The sequence below is a fragment of the Sturnus vulgaris genome, chromosome 6 (genome assembly GCF_052056855.1).
Source record: "Sturnus vulgaris isolate bStuVul1 chromosome 6, bStuVul1.hap1, whole genome shotgun sequence".
In the NCBI taxonomy this organism is placed as follows: Eukaryota; Metazoa; Chordata; class Aves; order Passeriformes; family Sturnidae; genus Sturnus; species Sturnus vulgaris.
The window spans coordinates 10,738,125-10,758,569 of NC_142248.1; the positions used below are offsets into that span (position 1 = coordinate 10,738,125).

Consider the following 20,445-nt stretch of genomic DNA (forward strand, 5'->3'; position numbering starts at 1 on the left):
CAAAATGAGTAACTTTGTAACGTGAAAGTCCAGCTCTTTAATTGTCACAACGTGCCTAATGCTGGTTGACAGCTGGGTGTCCATCCCATACACGGACAGCACTTGCACCCCTCCCCATAACAAATATTATGTATTACAAGCTGGCACTCCAGCCCGGGTACAGCACTGGGAAAAACGTACTCAATAGCTGGATTCAGCACCACGTCCTTGCATTAGTGTGGATGTTTTTATTCTGTTTCGCCTATGTGCCGTACGCCTTGGTCCTGTTGATGTCAGGAGCTGTCGCGTCACCCTGTTAAATATTAACTGCTTGGTTTTCCAGCGCAGCACCTCGGGTTCTGGGATAAAGCCAAAGCCGGGAGCGTGGGGCAGGCACCTGGGGAGGGCTGGGCGCTCATTCCACCCCAGCTTCTCCCTTGTGGGCACGGGGAGCTCTGCTCCAGCGGGCTCGGGGTTCTGCCAGCGGCTGATCTCCTGGCATTCCCAGGCAGGAATCTCGCACCCAGCGCGGCCGGACAGCCCGACCCCGCTCCGGACAGCGGCGCCTGACGCAACCCGCGGCCCGCTTTGCCCCACCGGCGGCACCGCGAAACCTCCCGCCCTCGTTGCATCACCCGTGCCGAGCCGGGCGGGGCGGGCGGGGCGGAGCGGCGGGCCCGGGCCGCCTTTAAAGCTCCGCGGCGGCCGAGCCGCTCCAGCAGCACCGCCCGCAGCCCCGGCCCCGACATGAAGCGCGACCCGCAGCGCCCCGAGGAGCGCCCGGAGCCGCAGCCAAGCCCGGGCCTCCCCTCGTCGCCCTCGGGGCAGGCGGAGGGAGCGGAGCTGATGGCGCCGGTGTGGATCTTCGGCTACGGCTCGCTGGTGTGGAGGCCGGGCTTCGAGTTCACGTCGCGCAAGGTGGGCTTCATCCGCGGGTACAGCCGGCGCTTCTGGCAGGGGGACACCTTCCACCGCGGCAGCGAGAAGATGGTAAGTAACGGGGGGGGACGGCGGGGATGGTAAATAACGGGGGGGGGGGGGGGGCGGCGGGGATGGTAAATAAATAACGGGGGGAGAGGCGGGGGGGCGCGGGGTGCCGGTGTCGCGGCTCGGCTCTAACGGCGCTGCCTCTCTGTGCCCACAGCCCGGCCGGGTGGTGACGCTGCTGGAGGACTGCGGGGTGAGTACCGGGGGCTGGGCTGGGCTGGGCTGGGGGATGGCAGCGGCAGGATGCTCTTGAGCCCCGCCGGGATGGTGCGGGGTTGCTGTGCGGTGTGTTTCCCTGCTCCGCCCTGTTATCACTTGTGCGGAGACCCCCCGAGTAAGGGAGCCTTGATGTGAAACATTAGCGGGCGGCTGGGCGGCCACTGCAGTTCAGCATCCCGTAACCACCCCGCTCTCTCACTTCCAGGCGTGCACGTGGGGTGTAGCCTATGAAGTCCGTGGGGAACAAATTGCTGCATCGCTCGAGTATCTCAACATGCGAGAAGCTGTCCTGGGAGGCTATGACACCAAGCTGGTGAAGTTCCACCCTCAGGAGAAAGATGCAGAGGAACCCATCCTGGCTCTTGTTTACATTGCAACACCCCAGAACCCTTCTTACCTTGGCCCAGCATCTGAAGAAGACATTGCAGCTCAAATCATTGTCTCGAGTGGTTGTGCTGGTCACAACATCGAGTACTTGCTGAGACTGGCAGACTTTATGCGCTACTTCTGTCCTCAAGCAGAGGATAAACATCTCTTCTCCATCGAAGAGGCTCTAATTTCCATCCTTCCATGTCTATACTACACAGAGGAGTCTCTAGAAGAAACTGCAAGTGTCCCTCAGAAGTCTAAGGGTTGAAATAGGAAATTTTTTTGCAAGGTTCAATAGAAGGGACATAAGGGAGAAGAAAGCAGTGGGGACAGTCTTAACTGTGATAAAAAATACTGGACTGAGTGAATAAAGGGAGAATTAGCAAGTATTTGGGGAGGGAGGAAGTGGAGAGTAAAACACTTGCTATAGGACTTGCAATTAGTACCTGTTACACTCCTTATCTGTAGCATCACAATACCCATCACTGCTTTGCAGATGGAGAGCTGGGATCTTCACAGGAACTCTGCTCTGTAAGATTTGCTTCTGGGAATCAAACCTGAGGCACCCATTTTCTTTAGAGAAAGAAGCTTATTTATTCTGTGCACTTTCTCTTTTTTTTCTTTTCTTTTCTTTGAAGACTAGTTGAGCAGGACTTGACTGGGTTTGAGCAGTATATATGTAATTCTACCTCAGATTGGCAAAAAGCTATTTGTGTGGTGGTGGAGACTTTGGCAGGTTCTGCCAAATAAAACCTTTTTTTCCCCCCTGCCTTGTCCCACCTCCAGTACAATGACCTGACACTAAATTTTAGAACTTTTGTGCAATATAAATGAACAGGCCTCTTTATGCTCTTGTGGATCCTACTTCCTTATGTTGTGAAGGATCACAGTAATGCACTTATTTTCTAAAATGTCATACTCTATTTATTATGTGATATATTTCCTCTTAGGAGGGGTATCTAAACTACTCACATGCCACAGTGGTATGCAGCCCACACTCAACCTTGCATTTGTGCCTTCTAGTTTTAAATCTGTTTTCTGAGGAGCTAAGCCTGCTTTAATGACAAGTTTTTTTCCAAGCTTCATTGTCCTTGTGCTGCTCCAGACATAACTGACTCTGTAAGAAATGGTCTTGCCTGTGTGGGAAGCCTGTGCTGCCTGCAGGAAAACTGTCAGGATGCAGGAGATTTTTAACTAGCCCTGCACTGGATAAGCCTCGATGTGTGTTTCTGCAGAAACATCTGAGGGTTCTAGTTCCCTACAGGGGTGTCTGTCTGGCACACTTCCATTTGACTGCAGAGCACCATGACTGAGCATACTTGCAAGCCTGTGAGCTGCTGAAAAGCCTGCCTTGATCACGTCAAGCAGAGGCACTGCTGCAAGCTCCGACTTTCACATATTAACAGCATGAAAACCCACAGTATTTTGTGAGAAAACTGCTGCTACTGCAACTGCAGCAAAACAGCTCTTGAGAGCTGACCCCTGGGACTGTTGGCTCCTCCCAAATACCATGTGTTTTTTTAATTATAAAAAAGGCTAGGGACTGTTTGTATTACTGTGGCTTGTATGCATATGAAGTGGTACCATGCTGTGCCCAGTAATAAAACAAACTGACAAAGTCAGTCTCATACTTTGGTGTTGGTCTTTTTCATTACAAACTTAGAGTTCAAAATAAGAACTCTTGGGGTTTTTTTTTTGTTTGTTTGTGGGGTTTTGTTTGTTTTGGGGCTTTTTTTGTGGTATTTTAATGGTGATTGTTTTTTTTTTAAACAAAGCCTTAACTGCTAAAGTTCCTATGGATTTTTGTGGTTTTGTTTTGGTTTTTCTAATTATCTGCTGCTAAGCAGCATGCCTCTGCCAGATCTAGTGGAAGAACAGACTGACTCTTTCCCTTTGAGAAAAGGGGATTCAGTGACTTTCTCTTTCCAGCTCTTGCTGATTGTGGAGTGGTGGTACTGATAACAGACACAAGCCAGCCTTCCAAACTCTGCAGGGCAGGCACAGAAATGTAATTCTTCCTTGGCAGGTGAAAGGATTTTCATTCTGAGTGTAATTTGACATTGCTCTTTCCAAGAAGTAACAGTGGACATACAAGAAACTGCAGCTGGCAGCCAGATCTGCTGGCTACAGTAAGGGAGTCAGTTGTTTTTCTTCTGCCTTGTGCCCCACGTGGTGTGTACAGGGGTAATGAGCACATTCCCATTCCTCCAGTTACCAGCTCCCTCAGCACCAGCAGATCACTGTACCTACCAGCATAACCTGCCTCAAGACTTGAGTGATGGAGTGAAAACTAATTGAAACAACTGAATATACCACTAATTAAATGCAGTTGTGTGTTTCGGGGATAACAAACTAGAGAAAAGCATTCTTTCATGGTGGAGGCTCTCACTTCAGCTGAGTAGCTGTACCATGGGGGCTGGGTGCAGCCTCCAGCTGGAAAATCAAAGGGTTAAAGATTGAACTTACCTGCAAAGAAACACTCTCTCCCTAGTACAAGACTGGGGGTCAGATTTCAGAATAACTCCAGACTAAAAAAATCATCTTCACACCTTTCAAATCTCCACAGGCACAAAGATGCCACTGGCAGGAATTAGTATCAGATGTGCACTGAGCACCCTGCATTGCCACTGCACAGGGAGAGCCCCTTGCCTTGTCCTGCCTAGCCTGGCTTGGCCCCATGATCTTTCACATCTGGTAAGAGACAAGCAATGAACACTTGTGAACAAGGCAGCCGCACTAGCAATGTTCCTTCCATGGCTGTTTGTTCTTCCTTGAAAATCTTCAGTTTTAAGCACAGATACACTACTCCACTGTGCTACCGTTTTCTTCCCAAGGAATTCTCTGTAGTGGACTTCCAAAAAAAAGACCCCATTTTCTCATCAGAAGTGGTGAATATGGCAGCTTGCTGCCGTCACCCTGTCACTGCATCTTCAAGTCAGTAAAACAGTGAAATAATTAGATAATTTCTTTCTCCCAAGGCTTTAATGTGTCCTGTGAGTCTAGGAACTGGTCATGTTTTGGTCATTTGATGAATTTAAAAGGTTAACATCCCAGATTTGAACATTGGCCATGTGAGTAAGGAAAGATGGTGCCCTGCAACATTTCCTAGATGCCCAGATTTTGTACACAAAAGTGGGGACTGCCTGCCTCTGATGAACGAAGTGTGAGGAATATAATTGCTGCCTGGAGATAGTCTCACTACCATGGCACTGGGACATGCCAGGTGTATGGTGGCACACAAAGACAGTGTCCTACCCCAGATGTATTTCACTATAGGTTTTCTCTCCTCATGCCTTGACTTCCAGCCCAAGTGAAGCAGCTGGCTGTGAGTGCAGCTCCAGCTTCCAGCACCTCTGCCACTGGCAACTGGCCTGGGAAAAAACACCACAGTTAGATGGTGGGACAACCAGTGTTGCCAGAAACTTCTGGAGATGCTTCCTTATCCAGTAGCTTCCCCTTGCACGTGCAGTTTTCTCTGTCTTCCCTTTTTTTCTCTGACCTCCCTATGACAAGCTTGTGCCTATCAGGTCACTTCACATTAAAAACCAATTACAGTGGAAACACATTTACAAGGGCTATCAATTGCATATTCCCCAAGTTTAAAACCAGCACAATTCATGTGATTTCAGTTCCTTCTTCAGCCTTTTCCATTTTCCTGCCCGGAAGTTCCCACACAGTCTTGAAACATGGGCCTGAATAACCATTTCCTTGAGTACTTTAAGACAGGACTTGCCCGGCTGCTTTGCAGTGGCACAAGTCAACTAAATAATGCAGATGACAACAGTTAATCCAGCCCCAGCCTTCATATGTTAAAGCACTCCTGAGGGCAAACAATCCTTAAAAGGCAGGGGAAAGGATAAGCAAACTCAGCAATGTTAAAAGGATTCAAAGACCAAACCAAGAGGAAAAATCTCTGGTTTTTAGATGCTACAGTATCATTGCAGTTTGAAGGTGGAGTGTCCAGAACAGTGGAGACCACTCAGGTAAATCTACCAAAGTGATTCCAGCTTTAGTAAAAAATGTGGTTTAAATATAGCATCTTCAAGATGTGAACTTACCTGTGCTTTGTGTACTCCCCCGGGTCAGAAAATTAATGAGACCCAACTCATATTTGTGGTGGATAACAATAAATGCATGCAACTTGGCAAGGGAAGGAGGTGGTGAGAGGAGAGGAGAGGAGAGGAGAGGAGAGGAGAGGAGAGGAGAGGAGAGGAGAGGAGAGGAGAGGAGAGGAGAGGAGAGGAGAGGAGAGGAGAGGAGAGGAGAGGAGAGGAGAGGAGAGGAGAGGAGAGGAGAGGAGAGGAGAGGAGAGGAGAGGAGAGGAGAGGAGAGGAGAGGAGAGGAGAGGAGAGGAGAGGAGAGGAGAGGAGAGGAGAGGAGAGGAGAGGAGAGGAGAGGAGAGGAGAGGAGAGGAGAGGAGAGGAGAGGAGAGGAGAGGAGAGGAGAGGAGAGGAGAGGAGAGGAGAGGAGAGGAGAGGAGAGGAGAGGAGAGGAGAGGAGAGGAGAGGAGAGGAGAGGAGAGGAGAGGAGAGGAGAGGAGAGGAGAGGAGAGGAGAGGAGAGGAGAGGAGAGGAGAGGAGAGGAGAGGAGAGGAGAGGAGAGGAGAGGAGAGGAGAGGAAACAGACCAGATTTCCTCAGATGGGTGTGAAAGCAGCCAATGGCTTGGTCAAGTCTACCTGAGGAAAATGTACATTTGAGTATCCCAAGAGTGGGGCCAGCACAAACTTTTAAGGCTACTGAGGAGCCAGCCCAGGATCTCAGTCCCAGGAGGAGCTGAAGGGCGAAGATGGAGCTCTGCCTGCATGCCCACAGGCTTGAGAGGCTCCCTGGGGCTCTGCCATGTGTGCAGGGAGTCTTGCAGGTGGCCTGCAAGTCCCAGGCAATGGCACACGCTGGACTTAGCATCTGTTACAGGAACTGCAGCTGGTTGTATGTAGCACATGTTATTCCATATGTGTCAGCTTGCTGCTCAGGAAAGACGCTGAAATAGGGATTTAATTACTTATAGATGTTTCACAGGCAGAGGAATAGCAAAAGATAAAACCCCAAAGAACGCTTATCACTGCTCCAGGCCGGCCCCTGCAGCCAGAGCAGCCGGTGCTCCTGTGAGCTGGAGCTGCAGAGGCTGTGCTGGCCAGCACTCCCCTGGCAGCAGAGGATTTTGTGTGCTCTGAGCACAGGGTGGATGTGTCCAGAAACCACATCTGGCTTGGTAACAGCCTGTTCTTGTGCTCCCACTACCAGGAAAGCTTAGAGGGAAAAGAAAGCAGGGGAAAGAAAGAGGGTCTACTGGGTGTACAGCTGCACCAAGACAAGGGAAACTGACTTTGCATAAAGTACCCAGACATTGTCACCTGCGTGCTTTGACACTTCTCCATGTAACACATTCCAGATAGTTCAGCACCAGAATGGGGGCACGGCTGACATGTCCCAAAAACTGGTAGTCAGTCTTAGGGCTGAAACTTTAAATCAGGTTTTATCACATTCAATACAGTAATTTCAGCCCAAAGGCAGAAGGGAAGACAAATGAGCAGAATTTAGGTGGGAAAAGTTCCCCGAGTCAGACTTCTTTCTCACTTTGATGCCGCCGGTTTTCATGACAGGGCACAGAGTTCAGTAGCACAAAATCCAAAGGGTTTTTAGAACTCAAGGACTGATGCAGCATAAAAAAGTGCAGTCCCAGTGCATGACTGAGCAGTGATGTGCCACCAGCACGCAGCCCAGCTCAGTACAGAATCAGTCCCGGTGCATAGGAGGAACAGGAAAAGGATTAACAAAATTGATTTACAGTCAGGCTGTGGAAAAACTACACTTGAAGCAAAACTAGCTGCTGCTCAAAGGACTTAGGAATTTCCTACTAACTAGTTACCTTGGCTTAGGTGAAAACCTCCCTGATTTATGTGCTGTATTAAAATTATGAGAGAAGCCCCTTGTGGTTTTGAAGGAGCCTTGAGCCCTGGAGGGGAGGGAGGGCGGAAGGAAGTAGGCATTCTGGGCAGCACTGGGGAAGCTCTACATGCTTTGTTTACAAACCCTATACACTTTTTGTTTGGCTTTTGGCTGTGTTTTGTACCTTCTCAACTCCCTTTTCATCTCATCATAGTGCCAGCCACACTGATGAGTGTTTATGCTTGCAAATTCCTGAAGCACAGCCAGTACCTTGAACTCTAGAGAATGAGACTGAAATAACGTAAAAGGTCAGGGAAGTTCAAAGACAGAGGTGCTGTTTTCCTAGCTGGGGACACCACACTGTTCCCAGACCACGCTGGGCTGCTCTGGGAACACAAGAACAAAGACTTCTTTCTTATGTCCTCCTGTTTACGCTGCTTTTTGCCTCCCTCACCTCACTGTTTTAAAAGGACTCATTTCCATGAAACTTCAATTAAAACCACCAGGGATCAATTTGGCCTAAGCCTGACAACTGAAGAGACACCTGATAGCTACCGGCACTGAAAACTCCTGTCACCAAAGGAAGGGGGAAGTTTTTATCCCACTACCCAAATCCTGCTGGCTCACATAGCAGGAGCAGGCTGCTTTGTCCATAAGCAGGTATCAGCTATTGAGGCACCTGGGAATCTGCAAGAGTTTCACTCACAGAAAGGCAAGTCAGAGGGTGACTTTTGGAGAGTTTGGAGAGGAGAGGTTTCATGTACCCGTGCTGATTAGCAAGCCTGACTTTCAGAAACATGATGAACCCGCACCTGAGCTGGCTGGGCACATGCTGGGTATGTGCAGCTCACCTGTGCCCTGCACAGAGCTCTGGCACACCGGGCAGCTGCCCACGCTCCGTGTCTGCAGGCTGGGAGCTTCCCTGCCACCCGCACTCACTGCACAGTGTGCCCACTGGCACGGCACCACACCTGCCCCAGGCCCCCATTCACGGCTGAAGAGAGGCTAGGGAATGGTACAGGACACCGTGAGCACTGGCTTTCATTACTTTCTGGCCTCAGCTCTCTGCTTTGCCTTAAGCTGAGGCTGTGGACTGAGAGACACCAAGAGCACAGACAATATGGAAGTCATTTCACAGACGCACATCCAGCCCACTTATGGCAATTACATCCTCTTCTGCAACACAACCGCCTGGGGGGCAACCGCAGCCAGCCCGCTGATATTAAACTCTGTCTACACAAAGCATATGTGACATTTGAAAACATTTAGAAAACAAACTTTTAACAGCAGCTTTTTATCCCTTCCTTGTCTAGACGGCGCACCAGCCTTTCCAAACTCCGAGTCGGCACCGAGGAAGAGCGTGATGCCCTGGGAGGGAGGGAAGGACAGGAGGAGAGAAGGAGAGAAGGAAGGAAGAAGGGAGAGAGGGAAGGAGAGGAGGAAGGAAGGAGAGAAGGAGGGAGAGAAGGAGAGAGGGAAGGAGGAGAGGAGGGAAGGAGAGAAGGAGGGAACGAGGAAGGGAGGGAGCAGGCGCTGTCCTGGCCCCGGGGCTGGCCAAGAAAGGCAGGAGCTGCCACCTCTGCCCACGCCGCGGGCTCCTGACGCGGGGCAGCGCTGGCACGTGTGCGCTTCCACGTGTCGCAGCACCAAGCGACAGCCAGCGCTGCAAGTGACCTCCCAGGACTGCGGCTGACACGTTAGTGGATGGGCTGGAGGTGCACAGGGGTGGGAGATCCTGTTACAGGCAGCCGGGGTCAGCAGCTCTGTCCTCAGGGTGCTTTTACAGGCGTCGCGGGCTGAAATCTCTCACTTGTTCTTAAATGTTTTCCAATGAAGTACTCATTTCTTTAAGAAAAACTGAGCCAAAAGTATGTGTCAAACAGCTATACATAATTGATATATAATTGATTATACATAAATTCATTTTAGATTATATGTACGTTCATTCTTTGCTCTGCTTTATAGGAGCGTGTTTTACTTCAAGTTGTTTCTCTCCACAAACACACAATCCCATTTTTAGAGAGGCAAAAGTGCAGGAGTGCCCTGCTCCCCACAGCTATGACAGATGCTGCTTTTCATCTTTCCTTTGACAGCAACTGTTAGACTCAATTACCTCTGGACATGTTAGGCAGGAGCCAGATGCAAGTGTCTCTTGCTGCTGCACAGTACAGTTGATTCTGGCAGCATTTCTATCTCTAAACTACATATATTCTGAATCTATTCCTGGGAATACATCCTATAATTTGAGGGCAGATGAGTTCAGGACTGAGGGGAAAAAAGTAACTGTGGGACTAGGCTCATTCAGAATAAATATCCACTATTTTTTTCCCGGAGGATTGCTACCTTGTTTCATTTGGTGAGATGACATTAAAATGAGCAGCAATTCAATTCCTTTATCTCTTGCCTGGTCCTATATTTGTTTATGCCTTTATGCACACAAACACAGGGGGACTGTTCCCCACTTTGACTTTTCTCTGGCAAATCACTATAGCAACATCTGCATATCACTGTGGCACCTTGGCAAGCTTAAATTCCTCTTCATGAGACCTTTGTGAAGAGGTGTAATTTCTATTGTACAGACGGGGAGCTGAGACATCAACAATATGATTTCAAAAGGGTACAATGACTTTCAAAGCACACTGTGAAATACTGAGGGATGATGTTCTTCAGACTACTTGGAACTGTACATTGGGTGTTCAGTGACACCACACTGGAAAAGAGATAGTGTGTGCTCCTCTAATCAGCACTGCATCCTGACGCAAACATGCACGAGTCATCTCATATTTTCACGGGTACTTTTATGTTTGCGGTTGCACAGTGAGGATCTGTGTGGTTTCAAGTTTAGTGATCTGCTCTCAGCATTCTTAAACTTTCACATACCAAAGCAACTAAAATTCAAGCTCAGCAGAGAAACATTTTTACATAGCTTGGGGTGTTTTTGCTTCATAGGCATCATTCAAATTTCTTGCAGTATCTCAAGCTCTTTTACCTGCTGACAACACATCTCACTTGTGTTAATTCCTGTAACATCTCAAACACGAGATCTGGTCTAAATTAAAAATTCAAACAAGATTACTTTTCCCATACGCTACCAATTATATGACTGCAAGGCAGAGCTGGGCTTCTCTAATTTGTCTGTGAATATTCTACCAAAGCAGTTCTCACTCTTAGTACTTAGTTACTTGATTCCAGACAGACACAATGATACAAAGGACAGCAAACTGCAGTGAAACCAAATTACATTCATTATACAATATATACCCTTGATTGCATATGCTAACAGCAAGTTATCAAAGCCAGGGAAGCTGCAAAGCTCATGATTGGTTGTTTCAAAATCGTACAAAGCACTTCAAAGCAGCCAATAAAAGGAATTGTCAGGACTTCCAGTCCCAAATCAACACTGTTTTAGAAACCTCCTTGTGCATTACAGATTCAGCATCACAATGTCAATAAGCTTCCAGTTAGTCAATTAGAATTGATATGAGCGTCAAATTACTAAACTACTAAGAAAAATTTAATTTTTTGGGCTAACCAGATTAAGTAAGTATCTCAGTAAAATTATGACTGCAAGTTAGTTACAGTAACTTCTTCCACACTTTGAAAATGCAGAGAATGATGAAAGACTGCAGTCATCTGGACAAACAAACATTATGAAGCTGAATTACTGCATCAGGGGCCCTTGAAATCCAGGGACTGCAATGTCCCATTATGCACCTTTAGAGCTATTTCAAGATTCACTTCAACAAAAATGTTGTTCCTGCCCATAGCAGGGGGTTTGGAACTACATGACCTTCAAGGTCCTTTCCAACCAAAACCATTCTATAGTCCTACAAAATACCATAGTACTATGACTGCAAATAAGATTAAATCAATGAAAAAATCTAGATTAAATGGCAAGAAGAGGAAGGTTGGCAGGAATGCAGATGTTGTTCAAAAAAGTGTTCACACAAACTCTATGGACCAGGAGCAGCAAGAAAAACAAGACTCAGAAGGGCCCTCCCATTAGCACCCACCAGATGCATGGAGTAAACCCCCATAATAGGTTTCTGGCTGTTAAGTTTTCAAAATTCCCTGAAGGTTCATATAGACGGAACACTTCTTCTTTTTCCCCTGCTTGCAAAGGTAAAACCTGGGAGCTGTGTCACAGATAATGAAGTGTCACTCAAGGGTGTGTCGGGCCACGTGCCATTGCATTTACTGTGCAGCAGCACGCTCCGCTGATCAGCACGTAGCTAATTGCAGTCACACGCCAAAAGCTTAATGTAGTTTAAAAAAAAACCCAAAGCAACATTCAGCCAACTACGTGTGAAATTTGCTGACTCTCCCATTCTTAAAAAAACCCCATCAGCTTCCATAGGCCGAGTGAAATATAGACACACACCGTGCATTGCTGCTTCCGACTGACGGTGGGGAGAGCAGGGGCTGCCAAAGGCGACTGCTTTGGAAGCACTTCTGTGAGGAACTCAGATGGGTTTACACCAATCCAGATACAAGTTTTGACTTGTCTGTGGAGGAAAGTTACTTGAATTACAGAAGGCTGTGAATTAGAGAATGGCAAATGTTTTTCCTGAGCTTACCTGGGAGGGGAGTTCTTCAGGAACATTGCTGAAGAACAAGCATCACAAAACCCCTTGTCTATGCAGCAGCTGCAAAACTCTAAAATGTACTCACTAAACTGAACAAAAATGAGAATTTCTGTGTTTGAACTCTACTGTAACATCAAGGGAGACTATAACACCGCACTTGAAAAGAAACCTGAAGGACAGCCACCTGAAAGACAGATGACGTCTTACCATGGAATGGAGGGAGGGCTCCCACCTGTGATGTATTTCTTCCCAGAGGAAGACCCAGTTGGGAAGTTAAGCTGTAGGGATACATCAGAGGAACACAGGAATAGATGAGAGGTGAAGTTAACAGGATTAGCTTCACCTAATAGGAGAGCATTTCTTGAATATCTTGAGAAGAAAGCTGCTAGTTTCTTGTTATAAATAAGAAAATTTGAATAAATTTAACAAATAGTCCAAAAATCAGTTTTGTGAGACAATCCAAAGCAGTAGTAAATTTCCAAGTAAATTCTAATCTCTGAGCAACAGTAAGAGTTTTTCCTGTATGCTTAACTTTATCTTAATTCACAGTCCTCACAATAGAGGTGCAAGGCATAAGGGTCATGCATTTAAAAGTTAACACTTTTAGACAGAAGCATTTCCCCTACCAACCACTGAAGACAACACTTGGGTCTTTTTTAAAGTTGGATAAGGTTGAGGACAGGGAGGAAAAAACCAAATGCTTGCAAAAAAAAGTCACAGAGATGATAAGGGATACTGAAGTGCTTGGATGTTTAGAAGCTCACATGGTCGCCTGTTAAGTAGAGCAGACCTAACAGAACCAGCAGTACTGACAAAGAAGGAAGAGACAGTCCATGGGAAACTCAACAACACACAGAAGTGGTGTTCCAATGTTTTCATCCCTCATTCTATTAGGGATGCTCATCAGCTGAGGAAGGAAGGAGTCACTGTTTCATACCTGAGTACTGAAACACTTCCTCATGCTTAGGATGCAGAAGAATTCCCTCATATGCCCCTAGAACATTCTATAAATAGAATACAGTACAAAATACCTAGAAGGCCCATTAGCTCTGGAGTAACTTCACTTTTCTGAAGGGGTAGACAGGAACGAGGAGGCTGAAGCTGGAGGAAACCCAACTCATCTTATCATGCATTCCTCCATTTCAAGAGGCTTTTGTTGGATGCTTTTCAGAGGAGCACATGCTAATGTGAGTGCTACAAGAACAACTTGTTTACTCATCAGATCTGCTGGCTGAATCTGAGAGCTGGGCCATCTGTATTGTCCTAATAGATGGTCCTGAGAGAAAGACTGAGTCATCCCTTCCCCTCTCATTCACTGCTATGCAACTGGTGCAGGCTGCAAATAAAAAATAAATCCTTCACAACTCCAGGAGTATAAGATATGATTACCTTTATTTTAGTACATATGTCTCAGTTATACTTCACATGCAAGCAGCATCCCTTTGGGTAGCGAGCTACAAATTGTTTTCCAGCCACTCCAACAGAGATTTCCAGAGGACAGCAGGGCGTGTGCCACCATCCCTCCTTGAGCGGGAAGGGGAACACAAGACATGCCTGTAAGGCTCCCTGAGAGTTATAACGTGTTTCAGACTGGAGAGTCAACAAAAAAAGAAAGATGGAGGCAGAAGTGAGAAGCTGAGGAGCCTGTAAGTCTATCTGGAAGCAGAAGCAGGCCAGCTCACTCCGCTGAGGAGACCAGGACAGGACAAGCAGTGCAGTGGTCACAGGGCAACACTTCTCAAATTACACTGATCCACATCCTGCCCCAGAGTGATTTTATCTGTTGTGCTCTTCCTCCTCTCAGCTGCAACTTGGCTGTTCCTGAGCTACAATCAAAGTAGTGCAGATCCTATTCCTGCTGCATGGAGCTTTTCCCACTGAGCTTTGCGTGCCTCCCCCACTGGGAAATGCTGCTGAAGGAAATACTTTGGGGATATGGAAATAAAGCAAGATACAGCTCTAGGCAGACAGGCAGCTTTCTACAAAGGGGACACGGGACAGCGAAGAGCAGGGACATTGTGGTGGGGAAAGCATGCAACAGAGAGGGGAGAAGGCACAGAAATAACACTACATTTGGACAGTGCAGCAGTAATATCCTGAAGTGAAAAATTAAAGCAATTCCCAGTTCAAACCATCCTGCGGTAACCTGCAGTTCATCTCTTTGCAGAATAAGGAAAGGGAATTTAATGGCTGGCTAAATGGATAGGACAGCAGACTTGAACCATAATAGAAAAGAGAAAATGCAGGCTAGGGGACAAAGGGTGTTTTGGGAACCCTTCTGAACTACAAAACCCTTGTAGGCTAAACTACAAAAATGTGTGTGAGGCTGGGACACTACAGCACTTTAAATTTAAGTCCTAACTTCTCAGGACCTAAGAAAATTATCACCTTTAAATATCTTCAGTAGTATCATTGATCAATGAACTGTATTTAACAGTTTTGTAGTAATCAGTGAGTAAAATGCTATAATCAACTAGCATGAGTAATACACAGCACTCCAAATATCCCCCAAACCATACTGACAGCTATTTCACCATTCCAGCTCAATACACAAACTCAGTTCATTCAATCATTGTGTCCACCCAAATACCTTGATCTCTTGGAATAAAGTGACTTTCTCTTTAGAAGTACATAACAAACAGCTGGAGTGAAAAGATGCTCAGATGAAATGATAAAGAACAAAGCTTCAGTGTGCACACCCAACTCACTTCAACAGAAGTGTTCCCCAGGTATTAATTACAAAACTACCTCTACCTTCTTAAATCAATTCTGAGTTTTTGTCTTTATAGCACTTCTTCCTTCCCCAAACCAAGAAATTAGACTAGGACAGCCATCACACGTTTTTTCCCAATTTCTTGATTACTATCACAGAATCTTTTCTCCTATGATGCATAATACCAAGAATGTTGAAATTCAATGTCTTATAGAAATTGAACTGAATATGATCTAGAAGTTCATTTATTTTATAACTATGTTAAATCCTCCTGAATTTCCCGGCCTGACACAAACTGTGCAAACAGATGAGCTACCACTGCTTTTGCCACAACTTGTGATGTCATTTGGTGTTTCTCTTAATCTAAATTATTTTTAATATTTTTAAAATTTATTTTATGTTAAAGATATTTAATAATTTTTATAAATATAGTCTAAATATATGTATACTCTTAAATGTATATTTTTATTTTTATACTTATCAGTGTTTTAAATATCAATAATTTAATCTTCCAAAAGTATGCCATGTGACAGTCCATATTATAATTTGAAAAGCTTGCAAAAATGTAATTTTTTTTTTCTCTCCACTTTGGATTATAAATTAATGCAACTGTCTAGCAGTTTGGAGATCAAGACTGCATAAAAAAGTCCTTTTAACTCCCACTGGAAAGAAAAAAAGGAAAAAAAGTAAGAAACTATAAGAGAATGATGTCTCAACAATCAACTGTACTGAATTCAACCACTGAAGTTCAGGTACTGTGTAATTATATATATTATATATATATATAGAGAGAGAGAGAGAGAGAGTTGCTTCTGTTTTCTTGGGACTTGCTGCACACTTACTCCAAAATAGATTATGAAGTAATCAGCAAATACAAACATGGGGTACGGGTACAGTTGTAACTGAAGAAGGTTACAAACATGATACTTGGCAGAGCACAGACACTCTAGAGCTTTACAGTGAGCAATGCTGGTCTCCAGAAGCACTTCCAGATGCACACCCCTCCATGCTCTCTTCCCTAATCCTCTCATTCATACAGCTACATGCATAAAAACCACAAAGACACTGATTTACATAAAATTATCTCACTCCATTTTATTTAAGATTTTCTCCTCCAGTTAGTAAAAGAAAGATGTGTCTCTCTTTATACATATGTACAAGTTCAGTTACAAAAATAGACAGCACATTCAAAGAGAAAAAAAGGCTTGGCATTTGTCTGATTCCCTCTAAATATCATATATACATGTGAATAGAAGGGGAAGGGGGAAGTCTTCATGAGTCAATTAAACATCACCTCCCCCTCAATTATCCCCTGCAAATCTGTTCAAAAATCAATCTAACTAAGCTCAGTTCTGCTATTTTCAGGTGTGCAAATTAGAGGCAGAACCAACAGGAAGCACTCGCTCTACACTGTAGGACGCCAGGCAAAGGATTTGGGGTCAGAAAAAAATTATAATAATAAAAAAAGAAATCATCTTCCACTGTCACAGCCCAGACCTGCAACTCAACTTGCTTTTCTCAAGGGATGAAAGTGCCCTGGCAGAACAGCCTCTTAATTCAATGTGTGAGACAGAACAACTGTCCCACACCTAAATCTCAGTGCAATGCAGACAACGCTTACAGCAAAGCAAGGGGCTACGGGCAGGGTTTGTGCATCAAAAATGGGGAAGGAGCAACCAGGGAACAAGAACACGGATGGGTGCTGGCAGCACTGCCTTCTATCAGCCTCATGGGACACGGCTACTGCCCGCACACTGCAGTGAACTCAACCACGCCAGTATGTGTGATGATCACAAAGATGAAGGGAAAACACATTGCAAGAACAGTCAATGGGATGGCTGGGATATGAGACAATTTTTTTCCCAGAATTTGGCTGGAAGGGGGAATGGCACAGTTTTCTCTCACTCAGGATTGTTTTTCATTGGTCCTCTCACAGCACTGCAAGCTGCAGATCCACACTGCCACAGCACAGTGAGAGAAGCAGCACAAACTCCTCCTCAGCACTTCAATTTTCCTCCTTCTCGAGATTTGTACTAATAGAGCATTATTTTGTTTCTAAGCTTTTGAGAGTTCTGCGTACCTCAAAAATGAGAGAAATCATTCTGAACATGGTGAGTGTTCGAGCTGATGAGAACTCTGAAATGCAAACCGATCACTGGCCTGCGCTTTCTTCCACTGTGTGAAGCAGAGGCTGTGCTGCTGCTCTCACGAGGCCTGACAGCACTCCCTGTATTCTGCAGCTCTGACAAATGCTCCTGAACATCTTCCTGACAAATGCTGCTGAAAAGAGTCTGCTCCCTGGAAACCACCTGAGATACCTTCCTTAGAATTTCAAGTCTTTAAAGAACCCAGACACCCACACCAGAAGAAGCCAATAATTTTTTGATCACACGTCATCTTCAGCATAGCCCCCAATTACTCCTGCATGTTCACTGACCAGCTGCCAGGACAGAAATGTCTTGTGACTCTACAGGATTCTCCTGGGGTTCAGATACTGATTTCATAGGACAAAATTAATGCTGGGCTCCACCTCAGGCTATAAGAGAGGAAGTATATTGGTGCGACTTCAAGCACAGACAGCTGCAGGATATTGCATGGAGTAGTTGGATGCTTTCTTACCCCAGACTCCCTTCCCTCCTTCTTGCAGTGTCTGCAAAGATAGTTTTTTGGAATACACATAATCAAAGTGCTCACATCAACCACCCGCTCCCACTGTGCTTTGATTTTCTTTCCACACACGTGCTGGACAGCAACAAGGCATTTGTTAGCATGCCTTTGACTGGCAGGGTGGTCTACTCTGAAAGCCAACACAGCTCAGACAAGCTTTGGGGGTTCAAAATTACTACCGACCACCTGAGGTGTGGGCACCTTTGCTTTGCTTCCGAATTGAAGTTTCTGATATGAGACTGCTGGTCAGGTTTAAACTTTTGGAGGTCCCACAGACATTGTTTCCTTTGCTCAAAGGGGAGCTCAAGGGAGAAGAGGCGTTTGAAGGTCCAAAATCTGCAAGTCCAGAAGGCCGAATGATTGCTGTTTGTAGAGGGCTACTTGCAGACATGCCTAGCAATGGAAAAGAGAATCACATTCTACATGAGCATATTACTCCACTTGTGGTTCTTCAACAGCAGACAATGTATTAACAATCAGTCCTAAGGCTACTCTGTGTTCGTGACTTATGACAGTGTAATGAAAAGGGATGCCCTTATGATCCAAAACATCTTTCAGTTATACTCTGGGCTATCTTCAGCTGGTGTAAAGCTGCAGCTCAATCACCATCAGTTTAGCAGGTTTTAGAACACGATACTGTAACTTCAACATGATGCAATGCAGGAAAACCACAGCCAAAGCCATGGCATAAACAACACTATCTGATCTGCCTGAACGCCACATAAAAAATCCCCCAAAACCAACAAAAGAAAAAAAAAAAACAAGAGGAAAAATATCTGGTAAGAGATAATTCAAAGGGCAGACAAAACTCAAGATGAGGTAAAGCTGGCTATCCGCTCACACTCTTACCATGTCACACTTTGTATTGCCCGGATCTCAGAATATAATGGACAAGCAACAGCAACAACAAACGCTTTTAACCTATCTGCCGAGAGGCTGCGAGCAGCCATCCCGCCAGCTCACGCAGGCTGTGCTGTGTGCCTGGTGCCTGCCGTGCCCCACGTACCTTTGGAGACGTTGTAGCCGTAGGCTGCGTACGCGGCCGCAGAGGCCGCCGCCGCCCCCGCCTTGGCCCCGGCCATCGCCGCTGCGCTCCCCGCGATCGACTTCCTGCTCCTGCCCTTCCCAGTGCCGCCTTTGGAGCCGCCTTTGGGACGACCCCGGCTTCGACTTGACTGGCCTCTCGCAGCGAGAGACGTATCTTGCATTGAAACACCTGAACAAGGAAAGGATGTACAGTGTTCCACATGCCTCACAAGTGAGTGCAGCATCAAAGCTGCTCACCAGTTACATTAATACTGTCCCTATGTGGCATTTACAGTAACAGGGACACTGTGAGCAAGCAGTGGTCTCATGAAAAGAAATTATGTGTACAAAACTTCACTGTTCAGCAACAGCATCTTATTAACTGCAACTACTCGTGTTATTATGAATCCAGCCTACAAAGAGGTGGATGATTCTGAGTTCTACTTCAGGATGATGAATTTTCTTATTTGAAGATGGAGATGCAGTTATCTTCCATCTGCCATCTCTAAAGAAACTTGTCAAGAACTATGTTTCTGAAAACTACAGTAATTAAAACCACTTGACATTATTTAAAATTACATTGCACTTAAAAAAAAATTGCTCCAACCACCCACTGGAGATAGAGAACTAATTATCAACTCAACAGCAAATTCAAGGAAAAGCTTAGAAATTAATAATTCTGTGGTTGTCTATAATTTGGTAACAAACTTAATGGAAGAGCCCTCCATAACACAGGAGCAAAGGACACAACGTTTTGAAGTAACTAACACATAAAAGAGGCGTGGTGAATGATAGACTATAAATAGGTATTTCCTATCAAATCAGAAGTAACTTGTCAGTGAAAAAGCAATTATTTTCCCCCCAAATCTTGCCAACCATTCATATATCTTGGGTAAAATGCAGAAAACCTATCACTTAGCCATGCAAAGCCAAGATTTAATAAATCAAGGCCAGAGTACTTTACCATTCACGGTGTCTGAAACTGAGCCAGTAATGGAAGCAGGAGAGTTTGTTGCCCGTGACTGAGGTGCTGAAGAAGCTGGATCATCCACAATCACAAGCATATCATTACTGCTCTCATCGGGAGGGATAGAGCCCATATGTAATTCACTGCTGATGGATATCTAAATGTGACAGACAACAAAACCATTAGCTTCTCAGGTTAGGAAAGAGCACCAAGATAGTAACATTTTGAAAACCTGTACAATCACAAGTAATTGGTACTTGTTCTTTCCCATTTCCTCCACAATAACAGCATGAGCAGGATACATCATCTGCCTGATCACAGCACACTTTATTTACACGCCCAGCAGCAGTAAAGACCTCCACCCACTATTTAATTTCAATTCATGAAAATACATGTTAAGTTAGGAAGTGAAAGACTAATGGGCTCAGCAGAGATTTAAGTAAATTGCTGTTCAACTGTGCATTTTCAACTGTAAAAGAGAAAATAGGATTCTTAACCCACTAGTACTACTAATAAAAATCTTGATCAATAAAGGAAAAATACAATACAGAAATCTTAATCGACATGGCACAGAACAAAATGCATTTGCTGCTAAAACCAATTTGCAATTCTTTACACACAGATGAAGGAAAATAAGATGTGTCCACTGAGAATTTTTAATTTAAATTCCAGAGGAGAAAAACCACAGTAATTCAGAATCTGATGTAAGTGAGGAAGCAGAGATAGAGACACAGACAAGACTAGTGAGGGGTACTTAAAAAGACACTGAATGTCAAGGGGCTATTTGAGGGATACTGTTTGGCTCAGGAGCAGAGTGTTCTTGCTGTGGAAGATATTGGTATAGGAGAGGGCACATGGTTATAAATGTGAGCATAAGAAAGGCAGGAAAAGGGGAAAAGAAAGAAGGTAGAATATAAGTAGGACTCCAGGCAAAAGTGGAAAAATTTCACAGACTGGAAGGGAGGAAAGCCAAGGCATAAATTCAATGTAAGAAAAGGGAAGCAAAGAGTAAAGGAAGAAGGGAATAACAGAACGTCAAATA

The 20,445-nt window shown here is 45.4% G+C and overlaps 2 protein-coding genes across 3 annotated transcripts in view; one reads left to right on the forward strand and one right to left on the reverse strand.

The window, feature by feature from the left end:
• Window positions 1–657: 657 nt before the first annotated feature.
• Window positions 658–3,184, forward strand: CHAC1 (ChaC glutathione specific gamma-glutamylcyclotransferase 1). The gene is made up of 3 exons (XM_014869192.2): window positions 658–969; window positions 1,124–1,159; window positions 1,391–3,184. Exons 1-3 carry the CDS (start codon window positions 727–729, stop codon window positions 1,820–1,822), a joined length of 711 nt encoding a protein of 236 aa, XP_014724678.1. The 5' UTR covers window positions 658–726; the 3' UTR covers window positions 1,823–3,184.
• Window positions 3,185–15,812: 12,628 nt separating this feature from the next.
• The window catches only part of INO80 (INO80 complex ATPase subunit), a 62,412-nt gene continuing 57,779 nt past the window's right edge, over window positions 15,813–20,445 (reverse strand). For both annotated transcript variants that reach the window (XM_014869234.2, XM_014869235.2), the window contains exons 34-36: window positions 19,401–19,560; window positions 18,417–18,626; window positions 15,813–17,803 (exon numbers count right to left, since the gene is read on the reverse strand). In XM_014869234.2, coding sequence (XP_014724720.2) covers window positions 17,586–17,803; window positions 18,417–18,626; window positions 19,401–19,560 — 588 coding nt within the window. In that variant the 3' untranslated portion in view covers window positions 15,813–17,585. The remainder of the gene's footprint in view (window positions 17,804–18,416; window positions 18,627–19,400; window positions 19,561–20,445) is intronic.